Here is a 22,830-nt window from a genome sequence, read left to right on the forward strand (position 1 = left end):
TCAAACTGAACTTAAAACTGAAAGTTGTAGATACGTCTGCAAACACACTAATTGACACAGACAGTGAAAACATGATGTTTGGGTTAGTCAGCTGTTGCCACTTCTGCTCTGACAGATAAATGAAGCCAATGTAGAAGTTACTCTGTCTCGAAGCACTAGTGTGAAACTGGTTGCTTCTGTCCTTCACAGTCTGGAGGTGAAACTGCTGTGTGTGGTGTATCCAATGCAACCAGCAGGGTTTAAATAATCAAACCTCACAACTGTTGGCAGAAGAAATCAGAGGGAACTGATCATTTGATGAATACTGGAAACAAGATAGATTGAATAATTCAAGTTTTCTGGAGTAAACTTTTATATAAATGGCATCAAGGTTTACAAGTGAGGGGCCATCACAGTAATGTCCACCTCTGCCTAATTTCCAGATTTGTCTGTTGTTGATGACATGGATGGTGAGTCTGGATCATACTCAGTGGAATTTTGAACATTAACTGGGTTCTCATTTGTCCTGGAAAACCTGGAAAACAGTCGACCAGTTTTGCAGTCATGGAAAACACATGGAATCTGAGAAAAAAAATAAAATGTCCTGGAAAATGGTTCCAACATTCTCCTACTCTCAGGCAAAATGTTCAGGATCACATTAATGCTCAAATGGTGAGCTAGTTTATGGACGACAGTATTGTGAGTAGGCCGCTATCGGTTTCGTTTGGCAATGCTGTGAACGCACCCTGAAGTTGGATCACGTGTGCAGATTAGATGATTTACGCCTTAAAGTTTCCAAAACTCTGAAGAATCATTGCTCATTGAATCATTCCTCATTGCTTAATAAGTAATCAAGTATCATCTAATAATTCAATGCGTTAATCTTTCCAGTGCTGACGAGCTCCTGCTCACAGAGATGGTGTTCAACGGCCTCTTCAACGATCTGACGGTGGAACAAGCCACCGCCCTGCTGTCCTGCTTCGTCTTCCAGGAGAATGTACGCACAAACACGGACACACACACAGAGACACGTACAATTCCTCTAACAAACAGATATTAAGCCTTTCCCGAACACTCAGATAAACAGTTGATTCCCATTTCCACACTTTCAAGCTTCAGTTGCATTCTTGGCCTCTTCCCATTCTCTGCAAACAAAACAGAAACCTGAGGTTGATGTGTGTGTTTGTCTTACCTAATGATGCCTGTTCTCTCAATGAGGCAATCCAGCGTCAGATGGTTTTACAAACCTTTTCTTTGGCTCCGTTCTCTGCGCTGAACAAATTCTTGTTGAACTCAATCAGGGCGCCCACTGTCCTCGTCTCACTTTGTGTCTCACTCAAATGTTGAGAGTGACAACAAGCAGCTGTCATGTGTGCAGTAGAACTGTGTGTGTGTGTGTGTGTGTGTGTGTGTGTGTGTGTGTGTGTGTGTGTGTGTGTGTGTGTGTGTGTGTGTGTGTGTGTGTGTGTGTGTGTGTGTGTGTGTGTGTGTGTGTGTGTGTGTGTGTGTGTACACAGCTGTTGCCTGTCATTAAGGAGCACCTGCTGCTCTGAAGCTCTGGATGACAGCAAACCATCCAATCTGTGTCTGAGTCTAAAGCAGTGATGTATTCTGAGAATAAAATGCTCCAATATGAGTTTTATTTAAAGTAACTCACATGTGATTAATGATTTAAAGATATTAAATAATGGGGGATTCAGATCTTTACTCTTGGATAAGCCTATACTGTCTTTTATTTTAGTAATGTGTTTGTATTTGGCAACACAAACATATGGAAAGTAAACCCATCTGAACATCGGGAAGGCAGCAGGTTTCTGTTTTGCTTGGGGCAGGTTCGATCTGTTGCTTTTCAAACATGCCTACAACATGTTTAAGTAGACACGGTTTTTTGCCTGGAGCTCATAGTAAAAACTACAAAGCAAATGTTTGAAATTTGTCATCACAACATTAATGTTATTTTGCCCTCCAGGCCAGTGAGATGCCGAAACTGACCGAACAACTAGCCGCACCCCTGAGACAGATGCAGGTGAGACGACATGAGACTCTCCTGACTTTGTTTCTAAAGGTTTGAATTCGGTGGAAATGTGAATGCTGATTGTTTTTTTTGTTTGTTTGTTTGTTTTTGCTGCATTCAGGAGTGTGCGAAGCGGATAGCCAAGGTGTCTGCAGATGCCAAGCTGGAGGTGGACGAGGAGACCTATCTAAACCAGTTCAAGCCCCATCTGATGGATGTGGTCTACGCCTGGGCTAACGGCGCCACGTTCGCTCAAATCTGCAAGATGACAGATGTCTTTGAAGGTGGGTCACTGATGTCACCATCCAACAGACATGACAGGAAGTTAAAATGCAGGTGGTAACGAACCTGACCAATGATCAGTTCTGCAAAGTAACCAAATGCATTTACTGCTCTTAATTTTGAGCTATTTTACTCAATTATTTCAAATTTATGCTACTTTGTACTTCTGCTCCTCTACATTTAGATTAGATTTGATTAAAAAAAAACAAAAAAAACAAAAAAAAAACCTCTTTGTTCAACTTTGCTCTTCTTTCCTCTCCCATTTATCATCTCATGACACCTCTGATCAGTCTTGCGACCTTTTTGAGGGCCAGCAAACTTAACTACAGTCAGTAACTGTATATAAAGCAGATAAAATTAGCTCCATCTCAACAAGCTTAAACTGTGAAATGCTGCTTACACATTATTGCATCAGTATTAACAATCTAACAATATAATAATAATGTCAGATGTAATGATAACATCAGTTACAGGGGCCATTTTTCTGCAGAACTAGTACTTTTATCTGCCAAGCTACAACGTGGCCTTTACAAAACCATTTCACCTTTGATTCCTCTGCCGTCACACAAGCAGCCACTTGGAGGCCTCACTAATTGATTTATTATGAGTTGTTGGATTTCAACCCAATCCTAAGTCCATCATTCTCCCTATAGTTTTCTATCTCTGACTCCCAGCAATGACCTCAGCTGTAAAATATTGGATGTCATTGTAATGGGGAAGTAATGCTGAGTTGGGAAACTGTAGGGCGTTTTAGATGTGCTTGTGCTTGTGTGTGAAGGACAGAGACAGAACTGTGAAATTTCCAAAGTTTTGTGTATTTTGATATCTACTTTCTGTCTCATCTTTCTGTTCAAATTTTGATGACACTTGGTTGCAAACTAATAAAGGTTTGTATTTTCCAGCTCTTTAATTTCCTCATAATCTTCCGGGACATTTTGCAGAAGAGTTTTATTAAGTAACTAATTATCAGGAAAATGAAATGTTTCATTTAAACCAAAGTAATTAGTGAGTCATCATCAATTATTCATTTATTACTGGAAGCTTTATTCTTCACGCATTGCATGCTTTCCTGTTGACTAATGTCACATTCTGTTCAGCTGACTAAAGAACTCTCTGTTCTACAATCACAGTTAATTGGAATTAATTGGTAGTGTGCCACTTAAATAATGTCTCTGTTTTCCTTATAATTAGTAGCATTTTTTTTTAACTTATTTCCTGGAAAGGTATTGGAAATTAGGGTATTAAGTGATAATTACAGACCACTAAAACAAGACTTCACATATCCATCAAGGCAAGTTCGTCAAAGAGGATGCAAAGGTTTAAGAAGTGAGCTGTGGTTTCAATATTCTCCAGCCACACTACCGACAATAGTGATCTTATATCACTGAACAGACTCCTCCATGATCTTCTTATTCTCCCATTAAATTTCCAGTGTGATTCTGGATAAAGTCAGTTCATCTGCCTTGTAGTTATACTTTAAAAAGATAAAGTGTAATTCTGTCTGTCTCGTGTAGGGAGCATCATCCGCTGCATGCGCCGTCTCGAAGAGGTGCTGAGACAGATGTGCTCTGCAGCCAAGGCCATCGGCAACACTGAGCTGGAAAACAAGTTTGCTGAAGGTAAGAAACCTGTTACAGTGTTACTGCAGCTGAAACAATCAATTGATTGAAAATCAACAGGTATTAACCTTTAAGATTTTCTCTCAAATGTAAATATTAGCCAATATATTTCAGTTTTCTGATACTTAACTGAAACGTAGTTGGACTTTGGACGGACATTTTCTGCCATTTTCTAACCTTTTCATAATCCTGATGATTTAACCGTTATCAGACACCACCATTCAAACCCAAAAGTAATGTACCCGAAATAAAAAGGTTACTGTTCTTCAACCTTTTTGATATCTGTCATAACCCTAGTCTCCTTTTAAGGTAACTTAAAATTTTACAGTCCAAAAAGTCAGATTGTTAAGAGATACTGAACCAAGCTTAGAAAGGCACAAACATGGTAGAAATGTTCGGTTTTTGTCTCACCTATTACTGGGAATATAAGGTCTGTAGTAGTACTTTTTGTACAGAAAACACTCTGGAGTCGTAGCCACAAGTCTGAACCAGTTCTGTGTCAACACGGGGATCTTAAGATGCTTTGCACAGATATAATCAGGAGACTTGGCTTCAAAGCTGTGTGAAGATTTAGTCCAGTCCAGACCAAAACACACCTGAAGCAGCGTAACCACATGAAAATGATCATTAGTTGCAGCCCTCAGTACAAACCAATCTCAGCCCCTCAACTTTTTAGTCTCAGACGAGATTCACCCAAGTCCACTTTATTAGGTACAGTCTAATGTTATCCAACACAGCGGTTCTGCCATGAGGTCTACTTCTATGATGCCTATAATGTTCAGTTTTTGTTGACACTGCCACAGATGAGTTAATGAAATGTTTTAGCAACAAAGTCATAGTTAATGGTGGAGTTGTACTGCACTTTATTCGTTATCACGCCCCCTGACTGTACAGTCTTCATCCCACAGGCTGTAAACCTTTTTGTACAAGTAACTACAAAGTGTGTTTTGGTAAATTCTTTTTCACTGAAACAACTGTCTCTGTTTGCAATGAAATTTCTTATTCATGACAGTTAGTTTGTGTCTTTGCAGGCATAACAAAGATCAAGAGAGACATTGTTTTTGCTGCCAGTCTCTACCTATAGTGACAGTTACAGCTTTCCAACACATTGTGGCTACTGGAGGACAGCTGCTATTTTGGACCGTTTCATATGATCAACCCACGATGGATCTCTTGGCTCACTGTTTTCTTTTTTTAAGTCTCCCAACGGGGTCAAATATTATGACACTTAATTCCCAAAATGTTTGCTAAATTGACTTTCAGTTGGAAAAATAGTTTCTTTCAGAATACTTTTCTGATCATTTTGTTTTTTTTAAATCAACTTACCTGAACTTGTCCTGTTGAGTTGTGTCATCCACAGTGATATCCAGTTGCATTTTATAATGAATGAGGCTACATGTGTCTGAGGATGTGCATAGACGTCTTGTTCATTCAGGTGAATGCATCTATATGGCCAGAATACATTGAACATTCACGCTTTTATTGTTTTTTGCTTACATGGGTAAAGTGGTGCACAATGACAAACTAAGTTGATATATCTGGCTGAGAAAGTAAACAAGTCCTGCTTTAATTTCATGTGATGGCTCTTGACATAATACATCCAACACTTGTTTTTCATTGGTGTTCATGTTAATAAGTAAAATGTCTTTATTTTTACTTTTATTTTAGACATCTGTACATATTTTTTTTTTCAATAAAAGTCTGTATGGTGATTTGTTTTTACATACAGATTATACAAAAGTACATTATTGTCTATTCATTTGATGTTTATATTAGTTCTTAGATACACAAGAAGCTGTGATAGCAGCAGCAGCAGTAGCAGTCCAGCAAAGGCAACACGGGACTTGAAACTGACCGTTGACTCTTCAACTCTATAACGAAACAAGTTGAATTTTCATGAGGTTAGATGGTTGGAGAATCATACGGCAGTGGAAGTGGCCTGGAGTCAGTAGTTCCATTTGCGATGCAGTGTTGCCCTCTGGTCTAGGATCAGCTTTAGCCTCCAGCGCGTTCTAGCCTTAAGAAACAAACATTCCCCTCATAATTAGCCCTTTGTTTAACACTGGAGCTAAGGCAACGAAGTTGTGAGACTCACTGTCTCTCTTGGAGCTGGAGTTGTTTTAAAACTGACCCTAAATCAGATCTTTGACCACACTGACTCCAGGTCAGGAAAAAGCACAAAGCAGGGTTACATTCACAGGTTTCCAACCTTCCTCCCTCTCTCTCTCTCTCTCTCTCTCTCTCTCTCATCAGTGGTCAGACCCTTTAGTGAGTGCATGCAGGCAAGTCTTCCCACCAGCTCAGTAGATAGATGGTTCCCGTCCTTACAGAATCTCTAGCCCCTAACCTACATCTGTTTCTGTCACTTTAGCATATCTACATGGGTTGGACAGGCTGTCTCTCCACTTCATCAGTGGACAAGACAGCAAATTGCCTAAAATTATAAAGTCTATTAACAGGCCTGAGGTGTAGCTTCCAAAAGTTACTTCGGGGATGCACAGTCATCCACTAGCTAATCAAGTACTCCACAACGTAAATCCATGCAGGGTATCTGATGAGAATTTGAGCAAGATGAAAGGCTAGAGAGCGTTTGATCCTGGGTGTGCGTTTGGACAGAGCAGAGGTATCATCATCCTCCTCCTCCACCTCTCGCTTAGCTTAGTTTGGACTCTCAAAGTGGTTTCCATTTGTTGGGGTTTCCTGCAGGGTTGTGTGGGGGATGTCCACCTCTTTATGAGATTCAGCACGAGGCTTGAAAAAGTCAGACACAAAGAAGACCTGCAAGATACAGAAGGAGAATTTTAAAAATGCACAGATGGGAGTGAGGCTGAAATACTTGTATCTGTGCTCTGCCTAAAGAGCGCCACTCAAGCATAGTAATAACACTACTTGAACATTTTGGGAATACATTTCTGAGCTTTCTTGAGAAGAGTTAGAAATTGCCCTCATGTTTGTACGCTAAATATAAAGCTACAGCTAGCAGTTTGTTAGCTTAGACCCAGGCTTGCTGTTTCCCCCTGCTTCCAGTCTTACTGATAACTAAGCTAACCAAAATAGGCCAGATGGCTGAAGAGACTTCTTGTCCTTGAGTGTGATCCGCTGTCATACTTAGTCATCTGGCTCTTTTTAACTTCCTGTTATCTTTTCAGGACCACCACATAATAAGGGCAGAAAATGCACCAAAAACATTAATAAAAACAGCAAACTGCATTTCCCAAAATGTCAACCTTTCCCTTTAAATTTAAAGCAACGTTAAGGTGCAGCGCTTACCACCAGGATGGCCATAAGGGCGCCCTGCAGGAGTCCAGTCAGCACATCACTCCAGTGATGTTTATAATCAGACACTCTCGACAATCCTGTGAACACTGAAGCAGCAATCAGGAAAAACTGGATCGTGGGTCTCAGCAGCCTAGCCCATTCAACCTGGAGTCGAGCCTGCAGATAGAGCTGAGAAAGACACAGGGCGTGCATTGAAACACAGAGAAGTTATGTTTTAAAGTCATGACAGATAACAGTTTCACTGACAATGATCATGACAAGGACAGGGAGCATTATTAGTCTAGTCAATGATCACTGTAGTAGACAGCATTCCTGTAAGAATGACAGTAAAATGAGCTGCCGTGATCTGCTGGTGCCTGAGTGCACTCACTTCCACTTCCACACCAGAGACAATGGAGGAAAATGTCATAAAATGTCCCTGGATTGAATAAACATCCCTTTTTAAATTATCAGCTCTACCATTTACTCCCCCCCCCCTCGGCTTTTAAAGGTGAGAAAATCTCCTGCAGGCTTCTGGCCTTGAAATCTGTACAAAGTCTGACACTGGATCCATGATTTAACCTAATAAATAAATATCACACCACCACTGCAGGATAACTTATCATGGAAGAATCTTACGTCAGCTGAACATCATGTTCCATTGTGCCATAAACCCGACTACTTGATTTTGTTTGCATTAAAAACAGGGCGTGTCTGTTCTTTTTGTTTGAATCAAGGACAAACAAGCTTAGCCGCTTAATCCTGATGCACATGTCTCTTCCTGTTATTATGTCATTTCTGACGTCATTTAAGTGGCGGGAAGAGAGAAGAAAGGTACTTCAAGGTCTTTAGGTAAATGTTTAAATTTCAAGCTACTCTCATACTTGAACTTCCACTCCTTTCAGAGGGACAGAGCTTTATGTTGGTGCCAGGACTTTGTCCGTGTGTCTATTTTTAACTGCTGGTGTTGAACGAATCAGTAGGCAGTAAAGTTTATCAGGGCTGGGCAGTAAATTCAGCTCTGAACAAACAACAGTGGACGCTCAACGATGCTGCAACTGTCACCAAGGTCATCAAATGAGTGTAACATCATCTTCAAGTGCTGCAGCTCAAAGGAATAGTTTGGCGTTTTGGGAAATGTGTTTATTTACTCTCTGGATGAGAGTTAGATGATCAATGCTCTCCTGCCAGTACGCTAAATATGAAGCTACAGCTAGCAGCCTGTTAGCTTAGCTCAACATAAAGACAGGAAACCAGGGGAGGTGGCTAGCCTGGCTCTGTCAAATCATTGCTGTCACTAAACTCACATCATATTGTGGGGTTTTTTTAATCCAAGAAGATTATTTTTAGACAGACTGTTTTCAGTCTTTATGCTAAGCTAAGGTAACTGGCTGCAGTCTGTGGCTTTAGACATGAGAGTGGTATCAATTTTCTCATCTTACTCTCAGAAAGCCAACGAGCTAATTTCCAAAAATATCAAACTGTTCCTTGAAGCTGGAGCGATCGATATCACCATCAGGTTTTGCTCAGTGGCTCGACATGAACATGACAATAAATGGATCTTTTCATCCCAGTGTTCCAGTAAATATTGACCGACTGAATTACAGATCAATATGGTGCAGGTACTTACAGCCAGGAACAGCATGCAGTACATGGAGAAAGAGGAGTGTCCGGAGTAGAAGGATAGTCTGCAACGGAAAGACAAAAGAACAGCTCAACACTTTGCTATGGGCTAAATTCACTGACACATCTTGCATTAATACATTGGTCATAATTAGTCAAACGCACAAACCCAACAGTACATCCTGGCACACCCGTTTTGGGGGATTTTCTGGTTGATTCAATGTCTCACAGGCAGGTAAGTGCAACTGTTGTTGTGTGCATTCTGTGATGTTGAGGACTATGGTGGATTAAAAAGTCCTTCAGTCCTTCCTGCCTTAGTTACTTCCCATTTATAATAACAGGGCTGTGTTTTGCTGTTGTCTACAGCAACAGCCATGCATGCACACAGTGTAATGTTACTGCACACCTGCTTATTCGGTGTGCTAACCCACTCTGGCACTTGAGTTGTTGAAGAGATAAGATGTGTATGTCAGAGTCGGGGCAGGACTGTGGACCAGCGACTTGCCGCCTGTTCCAAGAAGCAGGTTTACTGCGTTAGTCGGATAAATTTGCTGGGTAAAATCCCTTAAACTGGACCATGGAGACGCAGAAACAGAACAGCTGTTCTGGGATTTACAGTAAAACCTGCTGAAAAGTCCCTTGGTCCTTTGAAGACCCCTACACAAGTAAAGTTTCTTCCATTGTTTGTTTTTTTTTCTAGCTGTAGTCTCTAGTCCATCACTTTGGTTCAGACTTGACATATTTCAATGAATATTAGTAAGAATGCCTTGAAATTTGGTACAGACATTCTTGTTCCCTCCAGGATGAATTATCATCAATTGTCTTAATTTACATAAAATGTATTGCTAATTAACATTCCATGCAACAAGTTAGCATGCCATACATACTAAACTAATACGCTAATATGAAAGTCAAATTTACAGCTAACAGTCATTGTCATTAGATGGATCCGTTGATAGTTTCTGTGAAATTTCAGACAATGGTAAACAACGCCCACTACAAAGCAATTCAGTCCAAAAGTACCCAAAGATATGTAATTTACAATATGAGAAAAAAATTGAGAAGAGTGATAGTAGTAGTATAGTAGTATAGTAGTATAGTAATTTGTAATTCATCATTATCATAATTTCACCAATTAAACAACTGATTATTTTGGCTTCAACAGTGTTTGTTGGAGGACACACCCCTGGCTGATTAAACAGTCCTTACAGTTGGTAACAAAACCTAACTGGCCAATGCAATGATAGCACTGACCTCTATATATCCTCTGTGGTATCAGGTTAAAGCTGCAGCTCGGTCGGACTAACTGAGAGCTTCACTCATTGTTTATTTATGGTTTCTACTCGAAATAAATATTTTGTGTTTTATGGATTCCCACCTTACAAGGGTTCTAATATTTTTCACACAAAACATGTTATATGAAAACAAACACACAGACAGCACTGACGTTGGGCTTCCCCTCTCCAGTGAAAGTTAAACTAAGCAGAGGAGGAATCATATTACTGTAAGATGATCCAGAGCAGCCCTCTCCTCTGCCTCTGCATTCATTAGCTCTATTAGTGACAATCAGACCATCTCAAACACACACACACACACATACACAGACACACACAGGCACACACAGGCACACACAGAGGAGCTGGAAATAAACTTGTCTCCTGACTTAAAAGCCTGGGAATATTTTCCTCCACTCACCGGATCTTTATCTCGGCCTGCTGATAGATGTTTGTCCCTTTATGCTACATTAAAACAGACTGCATAGTAGAAATGGGGCTCCAGGAAATGTCAACGATCATGCACCACACCCTGGTGAATACAGCAGATAACCCAAAGGAGATAGGCTTGGGTGGGCACATTTCCACTCAGCTCAGGGAAACCGGACAAGAGCATACACTCTGACCTCTGAGTAGAATAACCTAACCTTTACACAGAACAGAACAGAAAAGAGTAGAAAGCTCCTCGTAGCCCATAATAAACGCTGCTTCACACTGATACAATTGGCAGAGCTGATGTCACTATTTAGGCCTCTGCTTCTATAATTACCGCTGCTCTCTGTGGTCGTTACTACATCAGAACAAGAAGTGGATATCCCCTCCTCCCACTATACTTCCACTTCCTTCTGCTCTGAGCTGATAAGGGATGGACATTATAATCAAAACAACCTTTACATTCCTGGAATATTACTCAACATATTACTGCTACCATGTCCAGTTCAGTGCGCTGCAAACACTTCACACTGCATCCTACAAACACAAAACACTGCCTTGTATCGTGTGTCAACTTTGTGTGTCGAAGTTGTGCAACTTTACTGGAGCATGCTGGCGGCTTTCTGATCATGTACCTTTATATTTGTTCAACAAATTCTTATTAAACATTTCTTAAACCTACCTGTGCTACGATGTTTTCAGTTCCTCATCACAGTTGTTCCAACTGAAATACCATGATTTTTTTTTTTTTTACTTTGCTTCCAATAATTTGTTCTTTTTAAAACGAGCACATTCCTCTGAAACACGTGTGTAACTTGACCACTTTCATAAACCAACTGACGGATCAAAGGAGAAAAAAGAAATTATATAATTATTCATAGTGACACGTTTCGCCATCGCCCTTTGTACTCGCATGACTCTGCTACAAAACAATGTGTTCATTAATCTGTTGAGCAACAAATAAGAACCTGAAGCAGTGCAAGCCTGAATGTCAAGAGGAAACAACTGAAATCATGAACCATTTCATTTATTCCTTTAATCAAGAACCATGCTATTAATTCAATTAGGGCTGCAACTGACAATTATTTTCGATATAAATTAGTCTCTTATTTTTTCAATTAACCAATGTGTCTGTATTAAACTATAAGAAAATTGTAAAAAAAAAAAAAAAAAAATGCTTATTGATATTTCCTACATCCTGAGGGAATTTATTTTGATAGTTTGTTTAATTTGACAAACAGCAAACAACCTAAAGATATTCAGTTTATTATCATAAATGACAGAGAAAAGCATTTAAAAAATTACTGATATGATTAATGGATCATCAGAATAGTTTGTGATTCTTTTCCTGATTAATCAACTAATCGATTAATCACTCCAGCTCTACTTTCACACACCCTTTCTTGAATGGTTTGGTTTCAGAAGTAAAAAAAATATATATATATATATAACTATTATAATTTTTTTTTAAATGATTAGAAATTTGATACCTTCTACATCTATAATGTATCTGGATTTTTATGACATTTTTAACACAAACCAGTTTTATGATCTTATTTTTTCTTGATGTTCAGTTCTTGAGTCTTTAGGACAGTATTAATATTATGTATACAATAAAACTACAGATTTTCTTTCACTTCAGAAGTTGACAGTGCATTTTTTTCAGCCCTGAGTAGCGCCTACAGGTATTTCTTTAAGACTGCATACAGCGGGAAAAGTGCTGCCGCTGCTTGTTGAGCTCACTTCAAAGAAAGTGTATCAACATTTTTCTCAACTCTGACCTTCTCTCACAGAGTAGTAATAGTAGTAGAACAATGTTCAGAGAGATTTTAGTATGAAAATCAAGCTGAGACAATAAAATGAGAGACAAAAACAGGAGTTTCGATATACAACACCCACCTGCCCTCATTGACCTTCGTCAGGTCTCCAGTGCACGTGAACTCTTCGATATAAGCCCCCGCTGAACAGTTGATGAGTTTCCAATCAGGTTTGCAAACATCCAGGAAGTGCGGCCTGAGCCGACCAATGGAGTACTTGGCTATGTCGGTCAGAGACTGGCTCATGGCGGCACCAAAGAGGAAGGTACCGACGGCTTTGTAAACACAGGCAATGTAGCTGCCGAAAGACGACTTGGATTTGATGCGATTTAGAAAAACTAAAAGGCACTCGCCAAGGACCATCTGTAAGGGGGAGGGGAGGGAGGGCGAGGGAGGAAGGGATACAGAGTTAGAGGTTTGTACAGAAATACAAGATGCCAAATGACAACTGAAAGATGCAACTGAATGAAATCCACAACATCAGAGCCAGCGATACTCCCTAATCTCCTCATCACTATCTTGATCTAAAATAATGGGTTTGGTCGTAAAAAGTTTAGATTACTACAGAGCACTAATAACAGGAACAGTTTGACTTTTTGGGAAATACACTTATTTGCATTCTTGTCAATAGGTAAATATGAAGATTGACAGTACTTTCATATTGGTAAATAAAAAAAACCTAATTCTGGGCGTAAACGAGCTCATTTCCCCAGATGTCAAACTATTCCTTTCATTACGTTGTCTATAAAATTATAAGATCGATATCATTTGACAAAACTGGCAGTGCTTCTTCCTTCACCTTCTGAGATAGTAGATACCGTTAAAAAAAAAAAAAACATGGCCACAGGATGATGTCCACTTAAAACAAAATTTAATTTGATCCAGATGCTTAAATTGAATCCTGCCTATTGTTAGATCTCATAGTAAAAACTTTTTTTGCGTATTTGACCTTGTGTGTACAGTATGTGCTCATAGTGACGTGTGATATGTCAGACGAATGACTCATGAATTCCCCTTGTTTATAATGATGGGGTTCAGGTGCATGTGAATGCGTTTGTTATGCAACGCTGCTAGCAGATAACAGGCCCACGAGACTTCGTCTAACATAAAAGCTGTTGACAGGTCTTTTATTGCTTTATGTATCTTTAAAAGCTTTGACTATGAGAGCTAACAGCTTCTGCTGAGGCGACACTAAAGATTAAAGATATATGTTTATATCTTTATATATGTTTATCAAGGAGCTTTTTTTACCTTAACTTAGTGTAGCTGAATGTGTTTGATGTGTTTTAATGCGAGTTTTATTTTAGCTTTATTTTATTCATTCATGTAGTATGCAAACTTTTTTGTCAGTCTTTAGTGAAATGATATTTTCACTGCTTATACGGAATGAGTCTCTATTTGTGACTATTTAGGTGCTATTGACATTTACACATTTACAGTACTGTCTTTTTGCAAACTATTGCAGCAGCTCCAGATTAATTCAGTTTCAAAGTGAAGGTCTGTCTCTGTTCACCTTTCTGTTTCATCTTCAGTTCCGGGAGCTAAGAGTTTTGAAAGCGGTTCCTACCACATGCTATTAGGAAATGACGCTACAGTTAATGGTAGTGATGGCTTACGCAAGCAATTAAAGACACACACATTATTACACAATAATGTACAGAGCAGCAACCATGCGTTAAGAGAAAAGAGAGAAGTTAAAAGTGTAAACGTGGATTGAGATAAGCAGCAGATATAGATGAGAAAACATGAGAAGTACCACAAAACCGTTAGCTGAGAACAAAACAGATGCACTTACAGTGAGTATTGTGATGGGAATCATAACACCTCCTAACAACTGATAGGAAATGGTCTCCTCTTTAAGGGGGTACTTGATTGAATCATCATTACAGAAAAAGCCCCGGCGGAAAGGACTGTGTCGCACATTGAGTATTACAAATGGGAGTCCAGCTAGCAGAGAAGCAATGAGAGAGAGAGAGAAAAAATAAATAAAAAATACAGGTTATACAGGGGCTCAGATCCCGACACATGATGCAACGGTGTGTGCCTGTGCAAAGCAGCAGGCAGCAGCCACATGAGAGGGTCACACCAAACACTGCATCCACTGCATCCTTGCCAACCTCCAGGGACGTCAGAGAGCAAATATTAATGGTTAAGTGTTGGCACAGATAAAGTTAAATGCTGAGAAAGAGCGGATGTTAATAGTTAAAGGTTAAACTTAAAGGCACAAAAATGACATTTCTGAGCAGGTTATTGAGTGAGCCTCATTAACTTCCTCCTAGAGGCTGTGATAGGTGCAGCAGGTGAGGTTTTAAATCAGGGATTCGGTCTCCAGATCAGCTGACTTCTCCCCAACACGCCCACAGGAAGCTGAAGCTGTCAGCATGTGAGGAGAAGCAGTTGTCTCACATACCGTACCTCCCATACTGGACCGAAAACCTCCTACATTAGGCATGTTCTCATTCACTTCCCCTCAGAGTGACAAAGTGTCGCTTGCTGCTTCTTCATCTCGCTTCTCTTTAATACCTTACCAACATTCAAGCTCTAACTGCTCTGAATTCCCACATATTCCTCCTCTGGCACACAGTGAGCTGTTCAAAAATGAAGACGACACTCACATTTGAGATCAAAGAAGCCTCACAGATTGATTGCTCGTGATGCATAAAAGATTTTATGGATGAGATAAATCACTGACACACACACACAGATAAGCAAAAGCAAAACCCACACACCAGCAGCACTTTCTGCCTCTGTCATTCTCTGAAAACAATCGCTCTGGTCCAGAAGAGCATTCCTGCTATTTTAAGGAACAGAGGGATGCAGCCTGCAGTGTGCAGCCTGCAGCCTGCATGTCTGTTGCACTAATTAACAACAGTGACAGAAGGTTTTCTCAAGACATCAACATTAAAAACAAAAAAAAAGAAGAAGATGAAAAAAAAAAAAAAAAGTGTTACCTCATATCATCCATATTTAGAATAATAGATTAGTTTGTGGTTTGGCTCTTTTGTGTGAGGTTGAGTCTGTGTGTTTGGTTGGACCAAATGATTAGTGTTGGACTGTTGATGGAAAATAATAAAGATGTCTGGAAACTAAATATTGACCTATAACTAAGCTGAATCTGCATAAACTCATTTTTAGCAGAAGGCGTAATGAATGCTGCTGTAGTGGGCCAGATGTTGGTAAAAGTAATATATTTTATGACAGTTTGGTTTTTATGTGTGTGGACTCAAAAGGATTTAATATTTCCTCTATGGCTGATTTCATTGTGATTCTCTTGGTTTTTAAGTGGACATCCTCCTTCTCCTTTTTGTTTTTTTGTACCCAGCTGTTGGTAAACACCAACAAGGCCACAAATCTCACACTGGGCTGGAAACAGTAGCAGAACTAAACCAAACCCATTGTACATATTTGGTTTCAGATGTGCCATTCAGGCACTTCATTTGTGCCACTGCACAAATGAAGTGATCTGTAAGCTAGTCCTTCTGCACATACCCTGTATGAGGCTGTGGAAATCTGTTGTTTGTTAACATACTGGTCTCGCTGGCTCTGTCCGGCTGTCAGTAACACATACTTCTCACAGTAGAAAAAAACCAAATGTTTAGCCGACAACAATAATAATTTTTTTTTTTTTTTTCTTGTGGGCGTCATTCTCTGATACCACAGGCGCTGGCGCACCTTGGAATGCTTTAACGTAATCAGTTACACCTGTGTTTGGCCAGTGCGCATGTTTCTATGAGACAGGTTATGCGTGTATGTGAAGCCTGCCTGGATCGATTCCTACTTACGCAGCTAATGGGCAGGGTGAAGCCCACAGTGTAGAGGACTGTGGAGGTGATTGTGCTGTCGTGGAAAGGGTACTTGATGCTGTCATCGTTACAGAAAAAGCCCCTCTGGTAGGGGCGGATCTTACCCAGGTTAAAGGCTGCCAGCGGCAGACCGCCTGTGGACGGAGATCAGGAAGGTCAGAGGTCAAGTGAAGCACGACAGAGAAAGTGAGGGCGCCGAAAGAAAAGGGTCGAGGTCTTCAAATCTGTCATCTTTCAGGTGGAAGTGACTTTACTGAGTTAGCATCATGACGAACTGGAGAAAGTGCCAAATCTGTTTTTTATTTTTTTTAGTCTTCATGACAGAATTGAGAGACCCCAACTTTTCTAGCAGTTGAATTAAAGGATAAGACTGGCTTCATTGTTTGTACACGTTTCCTACTGTCATTAAACCCAATGAAAAGACCAAAACCACCAATGTGTTAAATCATCTCTCAGTATCGTCCAGCACTCACCCACAAACCGAATTGTTCCTACTGAGTACATAACTCTTCAATAATTGGTCACAAATATTCAAACCTTTAGAAAAAGAAAAAACATTTCCTAAAACAGCTGGACACCGGAGTGAATATTTCTCATATTTCTCAATTCTCATTTTTCTGTTGAGGACTATTTTCAACTGTGGATTTATTCACATTTGGTGCATTAGTGACCAATTTACAGCAGTAGGACAGTGTGCTGTAGGAACATCAGTCACCCAGTGCAACAGTGTGGCTCATTTGTGTGTTTTTAAGCTTTTGGACAACAATGAAGCTCTATGGCACAGAGACATAAGCTACAACAGGCTCTGGATACACAGACAATCCTTGCTAATTGCATCAATTTCTTGTTTATTTTGGTCTTTTCATAACATTGATTCATAATAAGAAAAACAGAAATTACCACCCGCCTTATCCTTAAGTCAGAAAAAGTGTATTTCTAAGCACAATCAGATACTCTGCAACTTGACACATTACACAGTAAAAACACTCAGCAGCACTGACTTCATCTCTCCAAAAAAATGACTTTATCTTTGGCCAGTTTTTCAGCAGGGATGATTGTTAAGTTTTAGGATGGAGCCTTGACTCAAACTGGTGTGAAAGGAGCTGTGGACATAGCTTAACACTCCCTACAGATAAAGAAAACAGATTATGCTAATAAGTTATGACAGTCCAAAGTCTGAGTGTAATCCAGCTGTCATTTCTCGGGCTGTTTGGCCCATTTAGCCCATTGTATAGTGGGGAAAAGACACAGTCGTTCATCCATTCAAGCAGAAAGTGAGGGTCTGTTATTGAGCTGTAACGCACATTAACATGCCATGGCTACAAATGGCAGAATGTGCACAAACATATGGCATCACACAAAGATACACCTTCACCCACAAACTGCTTTTAAACTACTTGTTAACTCTTTCTGGTATTTTTCTTCTGCCTGCCATTTCTGCAGCTGTTCACACCGTCAGCTGTGCCACCCTCAGTTGATTGGCTCCAACAACTGGAAATGCCAAAATGTTGGGACAAGCCAATGGCAGGACCCCCCCCCCTCCCCGCCCCCCCCAGCCCATAAGTCACTTTCTGACTGCTGTAAACAGCAGTGATACACTTTCATTTGTTCTCATCTCCAAACTTTTGCAACCAAAGAAGGAAAAATGTGGGTATTTTGAAATAAATCCACATTTCAATTTAATCTTTTACCAAGACTCACTGCCAGCCTGTAGTCTATTCTCTCCCTGCTTTAAAAAAAAAAAAAAAAAAAAAAAAAAAAAAAAAAAAAAATCTCTCTCAGTTCTCATATTCAATCGAGCCATATTCTTAATACATGTTTGTGCATGTTTGGTAACATGCAGCTGTGCCTGACTGCACAGAATAATCACGATTGCGTCTGCATCAGGCATCCAAACAGCAGAGAGTTTGTACTGTTACCGTGCTTCTCGCTGCACAAGTGCTGCTGTAAGGCGCTTACTAAATTATGCAATGTAAAATAAAGCTGCAGCCCTGAACTGCACTCAAGTGTGTTTTACTTATTGTTACTTAAACGCGTAACCTTCACTGTGCAGAATGATGTATGTGCTCGGTATTATGTGACTGCCTTCACATTCATCAGTTCAACTGTTCTCACATTAAATCTAAGTTTTTTAAAACTAGTCTGGAGGCCAATTATGGTCCAGTATGCAACTTGCACAAGTGTAATGTCAAACACTGAAGCCTCCAGTGCACATACACTGAGAATGGCCTCTACAGTGAAGCAGCAAACATCTTGTGTGTGGTAGGGCAGGTTTTCAAATGGACAATATACGGAGTAGATGTAATTTTATTGTTTTACTGGATAATTGAACCTTTTGTGTAAAAAAATAATTAATTTTAATATGTACTGTAGACTGTGCAAGGGAAGCCGTAGCTGTCCAAGTCACGGTTCAAATCAATAATTCATAATCATATTTAAAGCCCCAGAGACGGTGCCTGTGCCTACGCAGCAAAAATGAAAGAGAACAGTCCTGTGAGCACTTAGACAATGATTCCTATAATCTAATATAAAGACGTTAGGACTGGCAGAGAGAGACTGCAAATATTTTGGGCCTGATATGAGTGTACTGTAAGAGCCCGCCATTTAATGGTTTCAGACCATGGTGATCTGTGTCAGTGCAAACACGTGGTTTTAAACCACAGACTGAGTGGTAGTACTGCCATTCATTAACAGTGTCACAGCAACATCCTGAACAGATGTCAGAAATTTCACGTTCGATTCCCTCGAAATCAGTTTAAGGACAGACACTTTAACTTTGAACATGTGAGTGAATGACACAGTAGACAATGATCTGCAAAATATACGTCCCTGACTTGTGCTGCAACAATAAGTCAATTAATAGATTGAAAATGTCAAATACGTGCTGATTCATACATGACAGTAAACTTAATATATCTGGATTCAATCGGGTTATAAGACAAAACAGGGAATCTGAAGACATCACTTTGAGCTTTGGGAATGAAGAAAGGGACGTGTCTCTCAGTTTGTTAGCTGAAACTTCAAGTCATATGTTTAAATCTATTCCAGTACAAATCAGTTGATATACAGGCATGTTTACAGACTTCAACCGTGACTGTGAGTAAATGAAACACTGATCAATGATCCATTACATAATGAAGCCACGAGAAATACTAAAACATTACATAATCAGGCAAGGGCTGCAATATAACTGATACAACATAGATAAGAGTAAGTGATGTGCTGGAGATTTTATGTGTCATAACAAATTGTTGCACCCAACAAAGCAGCATCATTATTAACCATTTGATCCCCGTAGAGCATCTTAACCAAGTAATTTGCAAACAATGGGAACAACAAGAACACGCAGCTCTTCATTGTACTGAGAAATCACTTATCTGTAGCCACCCTTCAGCCCAGTTAGAAAGACACTCAACACAAGTGATATAAACATACTACATAGGTTAGTGCTACCATGGGATGTTAAGATGAACACAGTGGAGTCTCACTCTGTCACACTCGTGGACGACTGGTTATTCACCACTCCCTTCACGTGATTGCAAGCTGTGAAATTATCCCGGGCAGGAGGATTATATCAGATCACAAATCGGCTTAAATCAATAAACAGCAGCAACACAACAGCACGCAACAGTCAGCAAAAGACGTTTAAGCACATACCCAGAACCAGGCAGGCTACGTCGAGCAGGACAAAGGGGATCCCTCTGGTCTCAAACATGTTTGCTCCTGTCTGTCTCAGAGTCGAGTCCCTGGCTTGTGGAGCGTCCTCCCCTATAATAAACACCAGGGGGATCCTCCTCCTCGGTGCGTCGCTGCTTCCGAGTATGTGTGTGTGAGAGAGAGAGAGAGCAGAAAAAAAAACCGCAGCAGCAAAAAAAAAAAAAAGGTACAAACACAATTAAAACGTCGACGCCCTCGTCGCAAAGGAACAAGAGGGCCGGTGAACCGAAGCGCTTATCGGGAGGAGAAACGCGTCTTAAGTGTCGCTGTAATTTGGTGGTGAAGAGCCGCAGCACAGCCGGTAACTCCACAGATCTGCCATGATGGGTCTTTTTTTTTTTTCTGAAGCTGTTATGAGCTTTTTAAAAAAGGGAGCTGACGCTCACTCTCACAGACGGCCGGTCATTTAGAGGGACACCTGCCCCTCCTTCCGCCGATGTTTGCAGCCGGGGGCACACGAACCGTCCGACGGATCCGGAGAGGAGCTCCGAAGGCGACCGAAGGTGCAGGCCCGATGTAGCGTTCAATGACCAGCGGAAATATCGGAAATAAGAGGCTTAGCCTAGTTTGTGACCTCAATGTTTGCCCGGGAGTGCCACCCTAACACAACCATAAGAGAAAAATCAAAACGTTAAAGACGCTGCCTTATAGCTTGTTTAGGTGCAGATGGAAGCAATGAAAATCACATTTTTTTAAAAAAAATAATTTTTTTTTACAAATAGAAGAAAGGTGAAAAATCTGAAACAGTCTTTGGCTTCTCTGGGTTACTGTGGGCCAGATTTGACAAGTCTTAGTGGGTGGTTTTTGATCAAGACCTGGTCTAGATTTATTTTCACTGATAGAATAGAGGTTTCAAAATCTGAAACTTTGTTAATCAAGACCAAGTCTGTTAATAGTAAATTTAGGAGGTTTTGTTGGCTGCTCAGAGAAAATAAGCTTTTTTTTCTTTTTGCTGTCATAAATTAAGGATCCACAAATCTTAAACTGGGTTTAAAACAGCATTAAGGTGCATCAAAAAATGGAGAGTTAGGTACTCAATATTGTCATTTAAAGTTTCCTTTAAGTTTCACCTTCACTGTTGCTTTTTTGCTGAGATTTAGACTTATAGATTGATACAACTCTCATATCTGTCCCTTAAATCTAAGACCAGCGCTCTATAGTTTAGCACAAAGATAGGAAACAGTAGAAACAGTTATTCAGACTTTCCAACAATAACAACATCCACCACCTGGATCCCCTAAAACTCACTAGTTCACACATTATGTCTTATTTGAAACTGAATTATTAAGATGTTGTCGTGTTACACAATGTTGTGTGTCAGACTAGGTCAAGCAACTGAAGCTGCATTTCAGGCTGTTTCCTCCTGATTCCAGTCTTGATGCTAAACTAAGCTAACCGACTGCTCCGACTTCATATTGCTAGTTTATTTTGGATCACTATCCTGTTCAAGGGTCCACTTCATGGTTCAAGTTCAACTTTCAGACAGATAGACTCACTCTTTGATATGTTGCAGAATTCATTGTTGAATCAATGAATGCAAACTGCTCCGGTTCCCGCGGCAGCAAAGCAACCCCAAACCATAACATTTCCACCAACATGCTTCAGAGTTCGTATGAGGTTCTTCTCCTGAAAAGCTGTCTTTGATCTGCTGTTACTGTGGCCAAACAGCTCCATCTTTGATTCATCTGTCCAGAGCACATTGATCCAAAGGGCCTGGTCTCTGCCTATATGTTCATTGGCAAACTGTAGTCTTGCTCTAATGTTCTTTTTGGATAGCAAAGGCTTTTTCCTGGCACACGTCCCAGGTGTCACAGGTCAGATTCGTGCAATCTGTTTTTGATTGTAGATGCATGCACTTTGACACAGTTCTAAGAATTACCTGAAGATTTTGTTATAAAATGTTGGGGTTCTTAGAGACTTCTTTTTGCATCAACATGGTCTGCTCTTGGGCTGACTTTCCTGGGGTCATCACTCCTGAACAAATTTGCAGTCGTTTGAAATCTATGCCAGTTGTAGATGATTTTCCTTTACAATGATTTATTTCTAACAATTTGGACATATTTTTTAAATCTCTTACTGGACTCATAGGAATCCACAACCTTTCATATTTTGGCTTGATGACACCAGGCATGTTAACAGCAAAGAGAAAACCAGACCTTAGATGTCTGACGTTTAAAAAAGACAGGTTCCAACTGCACTCCCTAAGGAGGTTTTAATCATGGCACCTACTCTGCAACACCTGATTCTAATTTCATGGATTTAAAGGTGTGATAAATGTAGGGATTTACTTACTTCTAGCATGTAACTGATAGTTTTTTGGGTTTTTTTTTTTTCAGGTCGTTGTAATAAAATAAAGCAGCTGTCAAAACTGTGTCTGTTGTGTATTTCTATGGACTTCTAAGATGTCAATTTTTAAACCAGAGCTACATTCCTTGTCAAATATGTCATGGTGACACTTTAACTAACAGCTCAGGAAACTCCGCACACTGCAGACCTGAGATGTAATCTATTAAAATCTGGAATTGCCTGCACAGGAAACATTCATCACCCAGGAAATGACACAGAGCCACACTAGCCTCTGGAGGAAGTTTAGTCAATAAGAAATTGGGCTACATTAAAATATACTGAGAAACCATTGAATTATATACTACCCCATTTGTCAGATTATAATATGTTAATATTTGTATACACACTCTGTCATACTTGTGATTATCCTTGAGTTGTCACACTCAACAATAATCACAACTGACACTGTAATTAGCTCACTGACCCCATCTAGTGCTCTTCGGGTTAAACTACACTAATAAAATCCACAAATAATTTTGGTAATTATGATGATTACCAATACATGATTGCGCTAAGATCTTCTGTACTGTATCTGTGACATGTTACAATACTGTAAATTACATTTACTTATATTCTACAGGAATTTGTATATTTTACAGGGTTGTGTTCACAAAAAGAATCGAAATTCAACAGACAGACAACTGGATATCCATGGATCCAGTGGAG

The 22,830-nt window shown here is 40.0% G+C and overlaps 2 protein-coding genes across 3 annotated transcripts in view; one reads left to right on the forward strand and one right to left on the reverse strand.

Moving 5' to 3' along the window:
- mtrex (Mtr4 exosome RNA helicase) overlaps positions 1-5,637 on the forward strand; it is a 23,057-nt gene extending 17,420 nt beyond the window's left edge. Inside the window, exons 23-27 of the mRNA XM_071466945.1 lie at positions 871-976; positions 1,949-2,005; positions 2,115-2,277; positions 3,790-3,894; positions 4,926-5,637. Of these exons, the coding sequence (XP_071323046.1) occupies positions 871-976; positions 1,949-2,005; positions 2,115-2,277; positions 3,790-3,894; positions 4,926-4,978 (484 nt within the window). The 3' untranslated portion in view covers positions 4,979-5,637. The remainder of the gene's footprint in view (positions 1-870; positions 977-1,948; positions 2,006-2,114; positions 2,278-3,789; positions 3,895-4,925) is intronic.
- plpp1a (phospholipid phosphatase 1a) lies at positions 5,354-20,339 on the reverse strand. Of its 2 annotated transcripts, none has more exons than XM_071466948.1 (6): positions 19,759-20,339; positions 14,094-14,245; positions 12,381-12,661; positions 8,783-8,840; positions 7,165-7,341; positions 5,354-6,672 (listed from the first exon to the last, which is right to left on the reverse strand). In XM_071466948.1, exons 1-6 carry the CDS (start codon positions 19,814-19,816, stop codon positions 6,553-6,555), a joined length of 846 nt encoding a protein of 281 aa, XP_071323049.1. In that variant the 5' UTR covers positions 19,817-20,339; the 3' UTR covers positions 5,354-6,552. The 2 variants fall into 2 exon arrangements, with proteins under 2 accessions (XP_071323049.1, XP_071323048.1); XM_071466947.1 differs by lacking the exon at positions 14,094-14,245 and adding an exon at positions 16,081-16,235 and having other exon boundaries at positions 19,759-20,331.
- Positions 20,340-22,830: the final 2,491 nt, after the last annotated feature.

This window comes from Trachinotus anak, unplaced genomic scaffold (assembly GCF_046630095.1).
Source record: "Trachinotus anak isolate AG129_WGS33_773 ecotype Australia unplaced genomic scaffold, CSIRO_AGI_Tana_v1 ptg000028l, whole genome shotgun sequence".
Taxonomy (NCBI): domain Eukaryota; kingdom Metazoa; phylum Chordata; class Actinopteri; order Carangiformes; family Carangidae; genus Trachinotus; species Trachinotus anak.

Bases quoted from the DNA above. Each gene is read 5' to 3' on its own strand.
- plpp1a (XM_071466947.1), bottom strand. From the start codon at position 19,816: ATGTTTGAGACCAGAGGGATCCCCTTTGTCCTGCTCGACGTAGCCTGC. The intron at 12,662-16,080 runs GTAAGTAGGAAT...TCCCCCTTACAG, and splicing joins TCACCCTGCCCATTAGCTGC to ATGGTCCTTGGCGAGTGCCT. The intron at 6,673-7,164 runs GTAAGCGCTGCA...TGTATCTTGCAG, and splicing joins CCCTTATGGCCATCCTGGTG to GTCTTCTTTGTGTCTGACTT.